General features: G+C 46.8%; 1 protein-coding gene across 6 annotated transcripts in view; it reads left to right on the top strand.

The window, feature by feature from the left end:
• The window catches only part of PTPRU (protein tyrosine phosphatase receptor type U), an 87,227-nt gene that overhangs the window by 18,518 nt on the left and 50,761 nt on the right, over positions 1–17,948 (top strand). For all 6 annotated transcript variants that reach the window (XM_027965389.2, XM_027965388.2, XM_042244446.1 and 3 more), the window contains exons 3-7: positions 2,455–2,726; positions 3,244–3,325; positions 3,431–3,546; positions 4,009–4,183; positions 4,798–5,091. In XM_027965389.2, the coding sequence (XP_027821190.1) occupies positions 2,455–2,726; positions 3,244–3,325; positions 3,431–3,546; positions 4,009–4,183; positions 4,798–5,091 (939 nt within the window). The remainder of the gene's footprint in view (positions 1–2,454; positions 2,727–3,243; positions 3,326–3,430; positions 3,547–4,008; positions 4,184–4,797; positions 5,092–17,948) is intronic.

Genomic DNA, 17,948 nt, shown 5'->3' with positions numbered 1-17,948 from the left:
TCAGGAGACTAACTGCATAGACCCTAGTCCTGGCCTTCTACCCTGCTGATGGCCTCGAGTGCACTGAGTCACGAAGCCTGGGCTTCAGATCCTGGCTTCATCACGTTACCGGCTGTGTGGTCTCCAGCAAGTCACTTAACTTCTCTGAGCTTCCATTTCCTTAAATGTAAAATGGAGCATAGAATAATCCATTTTATAGTGTTGTAACGTACATAACCCAGAGGTGGCCTATAAGGGTTCCATGAATGCTTAGAAACAATTGTTGGAGTTATTTGAGGGGCCTAACTACTAAGATCCACCCATTGCCATTGGGTAAAGAATCAACTGGGGATTAAGAAGAGGATAAGATGGATGGAGGCCAGATTGTCACCTTTATTACTGATAAAGGCTGGATCGGAGGATATATCATAGTAGAAGAACCAAATGTGCTGGCTAGGCGAACCCAGAACTGGATAGCTTGAGGCCCCTCCCCTTGGCCCTGTCACAGCAGGAAGCCAGGGCCTTTGTTCTCAGCTCACAGGATGGCCAAGATGGCATCTGCTGTCAAGAGTGCATGGGAGGGACAGCAAAGGTTCTCACTGTGGGGCCAAGACTTGAAGCCAATAGGAGGGAGGTCCTCCATGACCTGACCTCTGCAGCCTGGCCTCCTACCCCTGGCCTCATCTCCTGGAGCCCTCCGGTGTCTCCCCTTTCTGTGCGTTTGCTCACACTCTGCCCTCCATGGGACATTTATCTCTGCCTTCACAGGACTCTTAGCTCCTTGTTTGACCTCTGTCCTGGCAGATGTCAAAGTCTGAGCTGGGTGACAGTGAGCTGTCAAGGTGCCCACCATGGCAGGGATGCTGAGTGGCCTGACTTCATATCCCCAGGGCCCAGCCTTGGCCTGAGATGGGTTAGCCTTCAGGTCCAAGGTGGCTGATTTGAGTTCACCTCTTACAGTCCTGACCACCTTGTATAGGCTCTGTTTCTCTCTCTCCCCCACACCACCGGAGACAGACCCAGTGAGAAAAGGGGATGAGAAATTTCATGCGCAGTATGGGCCTTGGGCTGGATCCTAGGGATACAGTGGTGAGCCAGATGGATGGAGTCTCTGCTGTGTTTGGTGCTTACATTTTAGGGAAGGGAGGAGAGGGGATTCATCCTCGAAGTCAGAGAGCAGGAGAGAAGAGAGGGTGGGGCGATGGGGATGAAGGGAGTGGATGAAAGAAGCGGGAGGGATGCAGAGTGAGAAAAAACTAGGGAAAAGAGGAGAGAGAGGCAGAGGGAGCAGGAGGAAGAGGCAAGAACAAAGTGTCAGATTGAAAGGGGGAGAGAGGCGCACACACAGCTGCTCACAGGGAGAGGAGAGAGGATGGAGGCGTGGGCCAAGAGAGACTGTGCTGGGGGCTGGGATGCGTCCCTTCCTGGGTGGGGATGGGGATCTGGAGTTTTGTTTACGACCCCACCAGGACTGATGCAGGAGCTGCCTTCTTCACAGGCTTCTGGCTCCCGCAGATGAATGCGATTCCCTCCAGCGGAGTCCCTGGAGAGCCCTCCTGGAGCAGGGAGCCTCGTGGTTTGGGATCTGAATGAGCTTGTGTTGGCCGGTGGCCAAGCCTGGGAAGAGGCAGCCCTGCGTGGCTTCGGGCACCCTCTTGGCAGCTGCTGGGGCCTTCTCCCCACAGAAGGGAGGCCATAATCCCTCAGCCAGGTCCAGAGGAGTCCAGCTCCCTTTTACCCCTCTGCCCCTCTCTGCCCACCGCCTCCACCCCACCCTTCCCAGCATGCAGCCTGGATCTCTTCCCTGGGGAAGGGACAGGATTGCCTTTCTCCAAGTTTGAAATCAAGAGAAATTGTATCCCAGGAATTTAGATTCAGGCGAGTGGGGGCCTGAAGGAAAGTTAGAGTCCTTTCATTCAACCTCTGTTCTGTGAGTTCGTTCAGCTTGCAGACCTGTGCTGGCGACACAGTGGAGCCCCAAGGAGCCCCACAGGCTGGTGGGGAGAGTGATACACACTTTACTAATGATCCAGGTTCCAGGAGAGACACCCAGAGAGGGATGCAGGGGTCGGGGTGGGGGTGGGTTCAGAAGAGGTGGACTTTGAGGGCCTGTCATGTGCCAGACTCTTGACTCCTGAGATGACTGTCGTAGTCCCTGCCTCCCAGGACAGCTCAGTATGTGGGAAAAGACATGGACCAACGTGAGCTTGGACGGAGGTCATTAGGGGTGACGCGAGGAGCAATAAAGGGTTTTGGCAAAGTCAGATTTGTGTGTTTTTTGCTGCTCCTAGCCTTTCCTTTGGGAAAGGGATGCAGGGAAATGGAGGGACTTATCCCATGATTCAGAACTGGGACCAGAACTCAGGCCCCCTGACTCCGCATGAAGTCCTTTGTTTCTGCCTCCTCCTCTGTGCCCACCTGACCCTGGTCCTCCCCTGCATTCTCAGCTCCTGCCTCTTCCCCCTCTCTTTCCAGGCTCCTACTTGGTGGTCAACGCTTCCCAGCATGCTCCAGGCCAGCGGGCCCATGTCATCTTCCAGAGCCTGAGCGAGAACGATACCCACTGTGTGCAGTTCAGCTACTTCCTGTACAGCCGGGATGGGCACAGCCCAGGCACCTTGGGCATTTATGTGCGTGTCAATGGGGGTCCCCTGGGCAGTGCTGTCTGGAATATGACTGGATCCCACGGCCGTCAGTGGCACCAGGCTGAACTGGCTGTCAGCACCTTCTGGCCTAATGAATATCAGGTGGGCTGGGTTCAGTCTGCGGTGAGTCTGATTGGGAGTGTGGGTAGAGAGGAGTGTCAGTGTGAGGTCAGGGTAAGCAAGTGGCCAAGGCTGGAGTTATTCGGTGTTCAGCATCAGGAGTCCGTCTGTGCTCAAGGTTGGTGGCCAGTCTGTGGTTCTCCAGTAATGGTTCAGTCTGGGTTCAGCATCAGAGGTCATTGTTAACAGTGATAGTTTGTGGCTGGGGAAGGGGTGAGTTGGAATAGTGCTGACTTGGAAACCCTGTCTTGGCTGCCAAGTTTTGCGACTTGAAAGTAACATCCATCTGGGTTGGATGGAACCTCTGGCCTTGACCTTGTTAGCTCTGTGTGCTGACACCCTCTGCTACAACCAGCTGGCTTGGTATGGAGGGTAATTGTGAGCTGGGACTGACCTCTGCTTGTTGGGGAGGATGGGGCTGGAGCAGAGCTTGAAAGGGGGCTCTTGTGGGCAGGGCTGGAGAAATGTCAGATGACAGGGACCCTCCTGCCTCCCCCAGGTGCTGTTTGAGGCCCTTGTCTCCCCAGACCGCAGGGGCTACATGGGCCTAGATGACATCCTGCTTCTCAGCTACCCCTGCGGTGAGTCCTGGCCCCCTGGGGCGCAAGGTGAGGGGTGCGGGCGGCCGCGGCTCCTGCTGACAGTGGGGAGCTGGCCCAGCTCACGCCAGGGCTCTATTCTGGCAGCAAAGGCCCCGCATTTCTCCCGCCTGGGGGACGTGGAGGTCAACGCGGGCCAGAACGCCTCGTTCCAGTGCATGGCGGCAGGCCGAGCAGCGGAGGCCGAGCGTTTCCTTCTGCAGGTGAGCGGGGGTCGGGGGTGCCCGGGGTGTGTGTGTGTTGGGGGGAACTTGGCCAGCTTCTTAAGAAAAGTTCAAGCTCCTTGCGGAGGGCTGAGGCCTTCTGTCCTTCTCCAGCACCCAAACACACGCGTCCTGGTTCATCCTAGGCTCTCTGCCCTCTTGAGTGCCCAGTTCTTCCGGCATAAGAGCGCGGCTCCAGGTTCCGCCGCACCTCCCCCCCCCCCCCCGCCCATCCCCCGTCCCCAACCACACCCCGCCACCAAGGCAGAGCGACCACATTCCCGTAATCGGCCCCACACCTTCTTGGGGCAGGGCTGGTTCCAGGAATCCCACACGTCCCTGGGTAGTTTCGGGATGGCGAAATGGGGCCGGGAGTTTACCACTCCGCTTGCTCGGGTCAGACCGAGATCTGGACCCTTCTTCCCCGGCTCCCCTGACCCACTGGCCCCTCTCCCGGCTCAGCGACAGAGCGGGGCCCTGGTGCCCGCGGCCGGCGTGCGGCACATCAGTCACCGGCGCTTCCTGGCCACCTTCCCCCTGGTCGCCGTGAGCCGCGAGGATCAGGACCTGTACCGCTGCGTGTCCCAGGCCCCGCGTGGAGCGGGCGTCTCCAACTTCGCAGAGCTGATCGTAAAGGGTGAGCGAGCAGTCGGCCACCGAGGGGCGGGGCGGGCTAAGGCGGGTGGGCGTGGCTTCTACTGGGGGGCGGAGTCTCATCAACGGGGCGTGGCCCGTGGACCGCCAGGGAAGGCCGCGTCCGACTCCTGGTGTGCTCTGACCTCCCTGGCGGGGCTCGAGGAGGGGGCGTCATTTCCTGGGAGATCCAGCCCTAATTGAAGGTCAGGGTGGGGAGGAGGTCCCTCTGAGAGGTGGGCCCGCGTGGGGACTGGGTCAAGGTGTGACCTGGGCGAGGCGGGATCGGGCTGTGGGCCTCCCAGGGTTGACCCTAACTGACAAGTGGTCAGCCCTTAGAGGCAGGACTTCGGGATCTGGAAGGGAGTGAGGGAGAAGGTGTAGGCTGAGAGGTGAGGGGCAAGGTCGGTTTTTGGAGTTCGGCGTCTCTTAGGGCCTGGGGATTTAGTGAGGGGAGGCAGTCTAGTCGAGGACTTGGGGGGCTGCATGAGGAGCCTGGGGTAGGGGTGAGGGACCAGGATGGCTCTAGGGGTTTTGGGTGTTGCAGGATGAGGAGCTGGGAGCCAGGGATTCATAGCGGCATCCGTCTGGCTCCGTCTTTCCCCCATCTCCTTGCAGAGCCCCCTACCCCCATTGCACCCCCGCAGCTGCTGCGCGCCGGTCCCACCTACCTCATCATTCAGCTCAACACCAACTCCATCATCGGCGACGGGCCGATCGTGCGAAAGGAGATTGAGTACCGCATGGCGCGCGGCCCGTGGGCCGAGGTGCACGCCGTCAGCCTGCAGACCTACAAGCTGTGGCACCTCGACCCCGACACGGAGTACGAGATCAGCGTGCTGCTCACGCGCCCGGGTGACGGTGGCACCGGCCGTCCGGGGCCGCCCCTCGTCAGCCGCACCAAGTGTGCAGGTGGGTGCTTCCTGGCTTCATTGCCTCCTCCGGATACTCAGGTGTGGACTTAGGGCATCCGAGGGGCGAAGGGCACATTCTAAACGGTAGTATGGCCTCCTTCTGTGCTTCTCAAACTTTCTGAACCATTATGATTTTTGCTCCATCCCAGTTATGGTAAAGAAAAGGATGATAGCTAACACTTTACTCTGAAGGACACGTGTGTGTGTCATATTTAAAACTCAGAACAACCCCATGATCTAGGTACTCTTGTCTTACCCATTTTACAGATGAGGTGTAAAATCTGTAACCTCTGTACAGATGATCATGAATAGAGATGTTAAGTGACTGGCTCAAAGTCACACAGCTAGTAAGTAGCAGGACAGTAAGGGATTAGAACTCTTGACTGGCTGGCTTCAGGATCTGTGTTCTTAATTCTACACTGTATCATCTAGGTAAAATAAACAACTAAACAGCATAAAATAAAAGCATGTTATTAAATTCTAGCTGGATTCTCTCATCTGGGCATTTAAGCCTGAGGTCTGCTTTTTCTTATTTAAAAGGGTACAGCATCTGTTATGAGCGATGGCACACCTGCACCAGAGGAGACTTTTTTGTTTAATCAAAAGAGAGACTGAGAACAGAACGATTTTCTTACTCTGTGATTTCAGCATTTTTGTGGTTGTTGTTGAATTTTTATTGCCATATAAAAGATTCATATGTGGTTATAGGGAAAAATACAAGAGATTTTCCTTTTCACTTTACCCTGTTTCCTGAAATGGTAACATTTTGCAAAACTGTGGTGTAATATTCCTCTCAAGATACTGACATTGACAAAATCCATAGATCTTATTCAGACTTACCCAGTTTCATTTGTCCTCATTTGTGTGTATGTGTGTATATTTAGTTCTATATAGTTTATTCTAGTGTTGGTTTGTGTATCTACCACCACAGTCAAAAGATACTGAACAATTCAATCAGCTTAAGGATCCTTTGATTTGCCCTTTTGTATCATTGCTGTCCCTCCACCCCTACCCCGTGGGAACTGCTAATCTGTTCTTCATTTCTAAAACATGTTATATAGCTGATAAAATCATACATTGTATATACAGTATATAACCTTTTTTGTTTTTGTTTGATTCAGTTCACTTCAGCTCAGTTCGGTCGCTCAGTCGTGTCTGACTCTGCGACCCCATGAATCGCAGCACACCAGGCCTCCCTGTCCATCACCAACTCCCAGAGTTCACGCAAACTCATGTCCATTGAGTGAGTGATGCCATCCAGCCATCTCATTCTCTGTCGGCCCCTTCTCCTCCTGCCCCCAATCCCTCCCAGCATCAGGGACTTTTCCAACGAGTCAACTCTTCGCATGATATTTATTCACTTTATTTACATGTATTTATTTCTGTTTGGCTGCACTGGGTCTTCATTGTTGCACTCGGTCTTTCTCTAATTGGTGCAAGCAGGGGATAATCTGTTTGCTGTGCGAGGGTTTCTCACGGCGGTGGTGTCTCTTGTGGCAAACAGGCTCTAGAGCACAGGCTCAGCAGTTGTGGTAAATGGGCTTAGTTGCCCAGCAGAATGTGGGATCTTCCCAGACAAGGGATCAAACCCATGTCTCCTGTATTGGAAGTCAGATTCTTAATCACCAGACTTCCAGAGATGTCCCAGTATATAATCTTTTGAATTGCCTTTTTAATTTGGTAATAGCTTTATTGAGATATAACCACATCTCATGCAATTTGCTCATGAGAGTGTATAATTCAGTGGTTTTTAGTATATTCACAGAGTTGTGCAACCATCACCACAATAAATTTTAGAACATTTCCCCCTCTCTCAAAGGAAGCCTTGTATCCTTTAGCAGTCCACCCCTCCCCTCATGTCCCGTTAATACTTCCAGCCCTAGACAGCCACTAATTTATTTTTTGTCTCTATAGAGATTTGCCTCTCTGGACATTTTGTATATGATGGAATCATATAATATGTAGTCTTTTGTGACTGGCTTCTTTCTCATAGCATACTTTTTCAAGGTTTATTCATGTTGTGGCATGCTTTAGTACTTTTTATTGTTGAATAATATTCTATTGTATAGACATACCATAATTTACTTATACATTTATCAGTCGGAAGGCATCTGCATTGTTTATACTTTTTGGTTATTATTGCTATGAGTATTAATGTAGAGATTTTTGTATGGAAATATGTTTTAATTTCTCCTGAGGGTATAGCATGTACATATGATATGGTAATTATGTTTAACCATTTAGCAACCTGCTGGATTGCTTTCCAAAGCAGCCATTCCACTTTACATTCTCATCAGCTGTGTATGGGAGTTCCAGTATCTCTACATATCCACTAACACTCATTATTATCTGTCTTCTGATTATAACCCTCCTGGTGGATATGAAGTAGTGTCTCATTGTGGTTTTGCACGTCTCTGATGGTTAATAAATATCAAACAAGTTGCATGTTCTTATTGGCCATTTGTATGCCTTCTCTGTATAAATGTCTATTCAGATCCTTTACTCATTTTTAAATTGGGTTTTAATCTTTTAATTATTGAGTTGTAAAAGTTCTTTATATATTCCAGATACTAGACCCTTATCAGATATATTTGCAAATATTTTCTTCCATTCTGTGAGTTGTCTTTTAACTTTCTTGATGGTGTCCTTTGAAGCACAAAGATTTTTAATTTTAATGAGGCTCAATTTATCTACTTTTTCTTTTGTTATTTGGACTTTTGATGTCACATCTAGAAAACGTTTGCCTAATCCAAAGTAAGGAAGATTTACTTTTATTTTTTTCTAAGAGTTTTATAGTTTTAGCTCTTACATTTAGCTCCTTGACACACTTTGAGTTAATTTTTGGATTTGGGGCGAGGTAGGAGTCCAGTCTCATTCTTTTGCTTGTGGGTGTCCAGTTGTCCCAGCACCATTTATGAAAAAGACTATTCTTTTCTCATTGGATTGTCTCGGCAGTGAGATTGACTCTTCTGGTCAGTGTAGTTCCCTGGGGATTCATCCAAGTTGTATAAATCAATCGTTCATTCTGTTTTAATGCTGAGTAATATCCCATGGTGTGGCTAGACCAGAGTTTGTTTAACCATTCATCTGTTGAATGACACCTGAACCGGTCCCAGTTTTTGGCTGTTACAAGTAAAGCTGCCATGAACATTCATGTACGAGTTTTTGCATGAACATAATTTTTCATTTTTTTCTGGGCTGAATGCCTAAGGATACAAATGATGGATCATATAGTAATTGCATATTTATTGCAGTTTTATTGAAAACTGCCTGAGTTGGTTGTATTGTTTTACATTCTCATCAGCAATATATGAGTGATCCAGTTTTCCACATCCTTGCCAACATTTAGTGTTGTCATTATTATTGTTATTTTTTAAAATTTTAGCCATTCTGAGAGATATGTAGTAATATCCTATCCTGGTCTTAATTTGCCTTTCTTTAATGCCTAGTGACATTAATGGGCTTCCTGTGGCTCACCTGGTAAAGAATCTGCCTGCAATGTGGGAGACCTGGGTTTGATCCCTGGGTTGGGAAGATGCCTCTGGAGAAGGGAAAGGCTACCCACTCCAGTATTCTGGCCTAGAGAATTCCATGGACTATATAGTCGATGCAAAGAGTCGGACACGATTGAGCAACTTTCACTTTCCATGCCTAGTGATGCTGAACATCTTTTCATGTGCTGTTTGCCATCTGTATATCCTCTTCATGAATTATTCATGTCTTTGCCCATTTTCTAATTGGATTATTCATTTTTTATTGTTGAGCTTTGAGAATTCTTTACACATTCTAGATACTAGTCCTTTTTTGGGTATATAGTTTGTAAATATTTCCCCCTGGATTTTAGCTTGTCTTTTTTCTCCTCTTCACCTGGGCTTTCATGGAATAATCATTTTAAATTTTTACGAGGGCCAGTTTATCAAAACTTCCTTTTATGAACTATGCTTTTAGTGTCAAATTTAAGAACTCCTTGCATTGCCCTAGATTCCGAAGATTTCCTCCTATTCTTTTTTTTTAAATAAAAGTGTTATAGTTTTACAAATAAGTCCATGATCCATTTTGAGTTAACTTTTAGATAAGCTACAGAATTTGGTTGAGGTTTATTTTTTTGCCAGTGAATATTCTTGTGTTTTTAAGAGCTGATCTGAGAACCATCTAAAATACAGTTTAATGCCACACTTGGAGAGGCCCTTGGGTAGTTGGTAAGAGTATTCTAGGGGAGATTACCTTCTAGCTGAAGGACCTGTGTCAGATTAACCTCTCCAAGCTTTAGTCCTGTTGTTTTATAAAAGGGGATAATAGTAATGTTTACAGGGTAAATGTGAAGACTCAACACATGTTTGTTGAGTGCCTATTACTTGTCAGATACTGTTTAGTTGCTAAGGATATAAGACTGTGACCAAGATAGACAAAGGCCACTAGTGTATGAGTTCCTCATGCCGGAGCTGCACGGAACTCACATTCTGGCGGGTAGTTGTTGTTCAGTCACTAAGTTGTGTCTGCCTCATTGCGACCTCATGGGCTGCAGCACACCAGGCTTCCCTGTCTTTCACTGTCTCCCAAAGTTTGCTCAAACTCATGTCCATTGAGTCGATGATGCCATCCAACCATCTCATTCTCTGTCACCCCCTTCTCCTCCTGCCTTCAGTCTTTCCCAGCATCAGGGTCTTTTCCAGTGAATAGGCTCTTTGCATCAGGTGGCCAAAGTATTGGAGCTTCTGCTTCAGCATCAGTCCTTCAAATGAATATTCAGGGTTGATTTCCTTTAGGATGGACTGGTTGGATCTCCTTGCAGTCCAAGGGACTCTCAAGAGTCTTCTCCAACACCGCAGTTGGAAGGCATCAATTCTTCGGTGCTCAGCCTTCTTTATGGTCCAACTCTCACATCCATATATGACTACTGGAAAAACCATAGCTTTGACTAGATGGACCTTTGTCGGCAAAATGATGTCTCTTCTTTTTAATATGCTGTCTAGGTTTGTCATAACTTTTCTTCCAAGGAGCAAGCGTCTTTGAATTTCATGGCTGCAGTCACCATCCTCAGTGATTTTGGAGCCCAAGAAAATAAAGTTTGTCACTGGTCCCATCACTTTATGGCAAATAGATGAGGGAGCCTAGCAGGCTGCCGTCTATGGGGTCGCACAGAGTCGGACACAACTGACGTGACTTAGCAGCAGCAGCAGCAGCAGCAGCAGCAGCAGCAGCAGCAGCAGCAGCAGCAGCAGCAGATGGGACCGGATGCCATGATCTTAGGTTTTTGAATGCTGAGTTTTAAGCCAGCTTTTTCATTCTCCTCTTTCACCCTCATCAAGAGGCTCTTTAGTTCCTCTTCACTTTCTGAAATTAGGGTGAAGTCATCTGCATATCTGAGGTTGTTGATATTTCTCCCAGCAATCTTGATTCCAGCTTGTGATTCATTCAGCCTGACATTTTGCATGATGTACTCTGCATATAAGTTAAATAAACAGGGTGACAATAGATAGCTTTGATGTACTCCTTTCCCAATTTGGAACCAGCCTGTTGTTCCATGTCCAGTTCTAACTGTTGTTTCTTGACTTGCATACAGGTTTCTCAAGAGGCAGGTAAGGTGGTCTGGTATCCCATCTTTATAAGAATTTTCCAGTTTGTTATGATTTACACAGTCAAAGACTTTAGCATAGTCAATGAAGCAGATGTTTTTCTGGAATTCTCTTGCTTTTTCAGTGATCCACTGGAAGTTGGCAGTTTGATCTCTGGTTCCTCTGCCTTTTATAAATCCAACTTGTACATCTGGAAATTCCTAGTTTCGTACTGAGAGCTAGCATGGATGATTTTGAGCATTACCTTGCTAACATGTGAAATGGGTGCAATTGTGAGGTACTTTAAACATTCTTTGGCATTGCTTTTCTTTGGGATTGGACTGAAAACTGACCTTTTCCAGTCCTGTGGCCACTGCTGAGTTTTCCAGATTTGCTGGCATATTAAGTGCAGCACTTTCACAGTATCATCTTTTCAGATTTTCAGTAGCTCTACTGGAATTCTATCATTTCCACTAACTTTGATCATAGTAATGCTTCCTAAGACCCACTTGACTTCACGCTCAAGGATGTCTAGGTCTAGGTCAGTGACCCCACCTTTGTGGTTATCCATGTCAAGACCTTTATTGTACAGTTCTTCTGTGTATTCTTGCCACCTCTCAATCTCTTCTGCTTCTGTTAGGTCCTTACCATTTCTCTCCTTTATTGTGCCCATCTTTGCAAAAGTATTCCCTTGGTATCTCTTAATTTTCTTAAAGATATCTCTAGTCTTTCCCATTCCATTGTTTCCCTCTATTTCCTTGCATTGATCATTGATCTTATGTCTCCTTGCTATTCTTTGGAACTCTGCATTCAGTTGGGTATACATCTTTTCCTTTCTCCTTTGCCTTTCACTTCCCTTCTTTTGGCAGGTATTTGTTTAGTCATCCTTAGACAGCCATTTTGTCTTCTTGTATTCCTTTGTCTTTCTGGCAGGAGGAAGTAGTAAACAAGTGAAATAGATAGATTGTCGGTTGATGATCAGGGTTGTGAAGACCGTAGCAGGAAGAGGGATGGGGTGTGAGGTTCGGAGAACTGTTATTTCAAAAAGGCTCAGGGACTGTTTTACCGAGAAGGTGACATTTGAGCAGAGACCTGAAGGAGGTAAGGGAGAGAGCCATACACAGGAAGCTAGAGGAATTGCTGGGGGAAGGGGCATTCTAGGCCGACCTAATAGCAGGGAGTTCTGTAGTATGCTTGGCATATGTGAGGAGCAGCAAGGAGACCAGTATAACTGTGGTCCAGTGACTGAGGGGAGCTGGCGGGAGAGGAGATCAAAGTCATACTGGGGATATGGGACCCAGAGCCATTTTACTCTGGGTGGGCTGGGGGACCATTGCAGGTTTGGAGAGCAGGAGTGACATCACCTCCTATGTTTACAAGGATCACTTTTGTCCTTTTGTGGAGAACAGACTCTAGGAGGGTGAAGGGATCAGAGGAGAGACCAGTGAGGAAGCTGCTGCAACAAGTCAGCTGGGAGATGGTGGAGGCTGGGAGCTGGGAGGAAGTGGTGGTGGTGGGGAAAGTGGTTAGATTCTGGGTTTGTTTTGAAGGTAGAGCTAACTGCATTTGTTGATGGATTGGATAGGCAGTGAGAGAGTGAAATAGAAGTCAAGGATGGCTCCAAGGCGTTTTGCTTGAGCAGCCGAAAGAATGGAGTTATCATTTACTGCAAGGGAGCAGACTGTGGAAGGAGCAGGTGTGATGGGGTGCCATAGATCAGGAGTTCTGTATTGGAAATGTTGACTTTGAGATGCCTATTAGACGTTCAAGTGGAGATATCCATCAGGCGGATGGATTTACGAGTGTGGGGTTTAGGGAAGAGGTTTGGGCTGCAGATATAAATTTGAAAGTCGTCAGTATAGACATGGTGTAGATGATATTTAAAGCCATGAGACCGGATGAGATCTTTTATGCTGGTGGTTCTTAGTGGGGGTGATTTTGTCTCCCAGGAGTCATCTGCAGTGTCTGGTTGTCACAACTAGGGGTGGGGTGCTAACGGCATCTTAGGGATAGAGGAAGCCAGAGAAGGTAATAAATATCCAATGGTGTATAAGCAGCCTCTTCAACAAAAAATTATCTCGTCTGAGATGTCAGTAATGCCAAGGTTGAGAACCCCTGATTTAGTCCTTAGATTTTAGGGAATAAGTGTAGATGGAAAAGAGAGGAGCAGTGAAGCCTGAATTGTGCAGCCCTCTGGTTTTGCATTAAAGGCAGGTGATTACATGTAAATGTATTAAATGTCTGTGAAGCCTAGTGCCTAACACACAGTGAACACTCAGTGAATGACAACTATTATTGTTATGGTGTTTTTAACTCTTCAAAGCCAGTTCTGGTCAGGTACTTGGTATGAAAGAAATCAGAGCCTGGGGTCCACAGAGAGTCTCTCTTTCACTCCTGTTAGTGTGCAGATGAGGGGATGGAAGCCCAGAGATGGGAAGGACTTGCCTGTGACTATACAGTAAGTTAAGAACCCAAGTTTCATGGTGACAGCTGTTGACCATTCTCGTTTTACAGATGAGAAAAGTGAAATTTTGAGAGTTAGTCACTGGCCCACATTGACACAGTGAGTCCATAACAGAGTCAGCACCAAGGTTTGACTGTCCTGACTTCCAGTCTCGTGTTGGAAACCACCACCACCACCTTACTACCAGTAATAGCTGCATTGCTGCCATCATGGGCTGAGTACCCACTCTGTGCCAGGCACTGCTAAACACTTTACATGGCCTGGCTTGGATGGAAGCTGTGTAAATTAGCAGGGACCAGGCAGATAGGATCCAAACAACTCAGCCTGCTCCTCTTAATCACGTTTCTCTTCGTTTGCATCGCCGCCCCCTCTTTGCTTAGGCGCCTTGACCCATAGTTTTGCTGTTGGCCAGCTGTGTTGTCATCTCTTTGGGCTCCATGAAACTCCCCTCCCACAGTATTATTTACTGTAAAAACAATAATATAATGCCAGTAGAGGCATTTAAAAGAAATTACTCTAAATCTCACCATCCTAGCCCAACAGCTGTTTTAGTTTTCTTGCCTCCTGCAAATCTCTGCCCATATGCCTACAGTACGCATTTCACACCCTTGTCATTGGGATGTGGAAAGCGTTCTGCACTCTACTTCCTCTTCTTGGTGTTGTTACTTGTATTATGTTGTTTATAATTGTGTTTATTGGCTGTAGGAGTCCACTGAGTGTCTCCATATGGCTGGGCTATTTGCCTTTAGATTTTTATTATTGTGAATAATACTGTATCAAAAAACTTAGTGCTGATCATACTATATTCCCTCCTTGAATTATTTCTTTCATGTAAGTAGTCAGAGGTGGTTTAAGGAAGGGCTTTGACGTATATTGCTTTAAAAAGTGGTTGTACTAATTTATACTGCTGCTATAAAGGGTGCTGCTATATATAAAGTATATCTTATCCTTGTTGTTGTTCAGTCGCTAAGTCATGTGTGACTCTGAGACCCCATGAACTGAAGCATTCCAGGTTTCTCTGTCCTCCAATATGTCTCAGAGTTTGTTCAAACTCATGTCCATTGAGTTGATGATGCCCATCCAACCATCTCATCCTCTGTCGTCCCCTTCTCCTCTTGCTCTCAATCTTTCCCAGCATCAGGGTCTTTTCCAATGAGCTGGCCCTTTGCATCAGGTTGGCCAAAGTATTGGAGCTTCAGCTTCAGCATCAGTCCTTCCAATGAATATTCAGGGTTGATTTCCTTTAGGATTGACTGGTTTGATCTCCTTGCTGTCCAAGGGACCTCAGGAGTCTTCTCTAGCACCACAGTTCAAAAGCATCAATTCTTTGGCACTCAGCCTTCTTTATGGTCCAATTCTCACATCCGTACATGACTGCTGGGAAAACCATAGCTTTGACTATATGGACTTTTGTCAGCAAAGTGATGTCTATGCTTTTTAATACACTGTCTAGGTTTGTCATAGTTTTTCTTCCAAGGAGCAAGCATCTTTTATTTTTGTGGCTGCAGTCACCATATCTCACCATTACCATGCACATATTAATTAATTCCTATGAATTAGACTCACACCATCTCATGTAACTCTCACACTGCTCTTCAAAGTAGGTGTTATTATATTTCCATTTTTTAGTCAAAGAACTTAATGTTCAAAGGGAGTTAAATCACTTGCCTGAAGTCACAGAACTAATGAAATGTGGAGATAGGATTTGAACTCTGTAGTACCCAACCCCACTCCAAAGCCCCTTCCTCAAGCAACAGTTAATATTTCAGGGTTATTGAGTGCTCCTTAGCATCATTAAAATCAACGCATTGGGGGCTAATTTAACAGATGTTAACTGTTAGCCTTCTTGTGTTAAAAAAAAAAGTGCATTTAGACCTTTGACCTCCGAGTGGCCTACAGCCTGTGGAATTCAGAGGGTTGGGGCTTTGAGGCCCCCAGGTTCTGTTTTGCCAGTGTGTGCTGGCAGCCGAAGAGTGTGTGTCTGGGTGCCAGATGGTTTTTGGAAACACAGAGAGACTCATGAATTCACACCCCTCAATCAACATATCAGCCTGTAGTCAACAAACTATTTGAGCCTCTGGATCTGCCCAAATTTGTTCAGGGTGGGGAGAGAAAGAAAAGTGCGCTTTCTTCTCAGAGACCCTCTGTCTAGCAAGGGGGGAGGGGGCTAGCATAGCTGTTGGAGAATGAGATACTTAAGCGTGAGGGTGAAAGTTTCAATCTTCAAGTTAGGCGTTACCATTTTGTGCCCTGAAAACTGTGTTTTTTTTTCTTTTGGCCGTGAGGAATCTTAGTTCCCCGACCAAGGATCAAACCTGTACCCCCTGCACTGGAAGTGTGGCGTCGTAACCAGTGGAACGCCAGGGAGGTCCCCTGGCAAAACGGTTTGAAAAAAAACCTGAGTAGGTTGCCAGTATTTAAAAATCTGGAGATTTCACACAAACAATTGGAATCTCTGGCTTCATAAATGGGAAGATCTGGCAACACAGCCCGGAACTGAGTGGCAGCTGCTCCTTTTGGATGAGACACTTACTGTCTCGTTGGTCATAGTCCCAGCCCAGCCTGTGTCACCGGTTTGCAGTCGATGTTTCGTGTCCTTGTCTGAACGCTGCAGGAAGGTGAAGGAAGCAGTGTGCTTCCGCCAAACCTGGAAGGATGGTAAAGGATGTGGAGGTGGGGAGGATGTGAGCAGAGCTTCAGGGAACCGAGATCCTCTCTCACTAGTGCAAGTAAATCCATGGTACTTGGCGTTAGTAGACATAGACGCAGACAGAGACAGAGACACAGACATAGACACCTTGGGACAGGACACATTGGGCAGCCAGGACCAGAGCCGCAAAGTCTCAGGAAATAAAGCAAAGACCTCTGAACAAGATGGCAGAGTGACTGCAGAGTGAACACACACAAAACTCACCCATTCCTTTCTAAACAGATCAGAACAATGAGTTAAAACAAAACTATATAGAAAAACATTAGGAAAATCTCCATGGTCCAGGAACAGCAGAAAAAAGACAAGTGTGGTAAGTGGGCTTGCAGTTATCAGCCCTCAAGATGCAGTGAGCAGGGAACCAGCCTATTAATGTTTTTCTCGGGTGAGGATCGGGTCTGCCTTGTTGTGGGGATAAGAGAGCCAGGCTCTCTGTAAGAAGTCAAAAGGTAAGCTTTACTCTCAGGTGCTGAAATCTCTCAGTGGCATTCGATGTATGACTGGAGACGGCCACTTGCCTCTGGTCCAGGGAAGGAAGGAAAGTTGCACTGTGCTGGCCAGCGTCTAAAGCTGTGCACCTACCCATCCACTCGCAAGTGAGGAGCAGCCTGATGTTTCTCTCTGCATTGTCTTCGTAAAGAGCATCCTGAGCAAATTAATCATATGAAAATGATAATAGGGTCATACTTAATCATCTTAAGAGGCAAAGCAGTAGGACTTTCTTTCCTATTCATTAAGGTGTGTGCTGATATCCTCTAACTGAGGACACTTGGCAGGTATCACAGAACCTGCACAGTCAGAGGACAAGAGAGAAGAGGATCATTAGTAATCATGGCTTCATCCACCATGTTATAGATGAGGAAATCGAGGCCCAGAGATTTACTTAGGATTGCACAGCTGCTCAGTGCAGATGCAGGACTGGGGCCTGAGCCCCCGAGTAAAGAAGCCTTGATTTCTTTACTTATAAAATGCGGATAACATTCTGGTCCTATGGAATCTTCAAGAGGCTATGGAGCACAGTAATATGCACTTGCCTTATGTTGGGTATCTGCCTCTCCAGAGGCATTGGTGTGGTTAATTAATTAATTTTTAAAAAGGTATCCTTTTTATTCATTTGGAGAAGGCTCTTGAGAGTCCCTTGGACTGCAAGGAGATCCCAACCAGTCCATCCTAAAGGAAATCAGCGCTGAGTGTTCATTGGAAGGACTGATGTTGAAGCTGAAACTCCAGTACCTTGGCTAGCTGATGCGAAGAGCTAACTCATTTGAAAAGACCCTGATGCTAGGAAAGATTGAAGGCGGGAGGAGAAGGGGATGACAGAGGATGAGATGGTTGGATGGCATCACCGACTCAATGTGCATGAGTTTGAGTAAACTCTGGGAGTTGTTGATGGACAGGGAGGCCTGGCGTGTTGCAGTCCATGGGGTCACAAAGAGTCAGACACAACTGAGCAAGTGAACTGAACTATTATTAATTTATTATTTATTTTTAAAAATATTTTACTTATTTGGCTGTGCTGGGTCTTGGTTGCACGTGGGATCTTTGATCTTTGTAACAGCATGCGAGGGTCTAGTTCCCTGAGCAGGGATCACACCTGGTTACCTGCATTGGGAATGTGGAGTCTTAGCCACTGGATCATCAAGGAAGTTTCCTGGTTTATTTTTATTTATTTTTAGTTTTTGGACAGTGAATTCCTCATGGGGAGGCAGAGTAGTGGTGGTTAAGAGTGTGGATTCTGAAGCTGGCCTGTCAGGTTTGGATTCCAGCTTCACTACTTACTATCTGTGTGACAGTCAGCAAGTTTACTTAATCTCTCCTGTGTGCCTCTATTTCTACATCTGCATAACAAGGCTAATAATGACAGCTTTCTATTAGGTTAGAGAGGGTTAAATGAGATAAAGCATTTTAAAGCCTCTAGAGCAATGCTTGGCACACACAAAGCCCCCAGTAAATGTTTACAGCCATCATTGTCATCATCATCTTTATAGAACAGATTGTATTTCCCTTTTTTCTTTGGCAGCCAGGGAACCCATCACCTAATTTGAGCCTTGTATTTATAGCTCCATGCGGGACCTAATGGCATGCATTTCTATTTTCCTAACATTCTCTGGCATTATTTATCTATTTGG

This window comes from Ovis aries, chromosome 2 (genome assembly GCF_016772045.2).
Source record: "Ovis aries strain OAR_USU_Benz2616 breed Rambouillet chromosome 2, ARS-UI_Ramb_v3.0, whole genome shotgun sequence".
Taxonomy (NCBI): Eukaryota; Metazoa; Chordata; class Mammalia; order Artiodactyla; family Bovidae; genus Ovis; species Ovis aries.
Note: the sequence above shows the minus strand (reverse complement) of the source record. Positions and strands in the feature narration are given on the sequence as shown.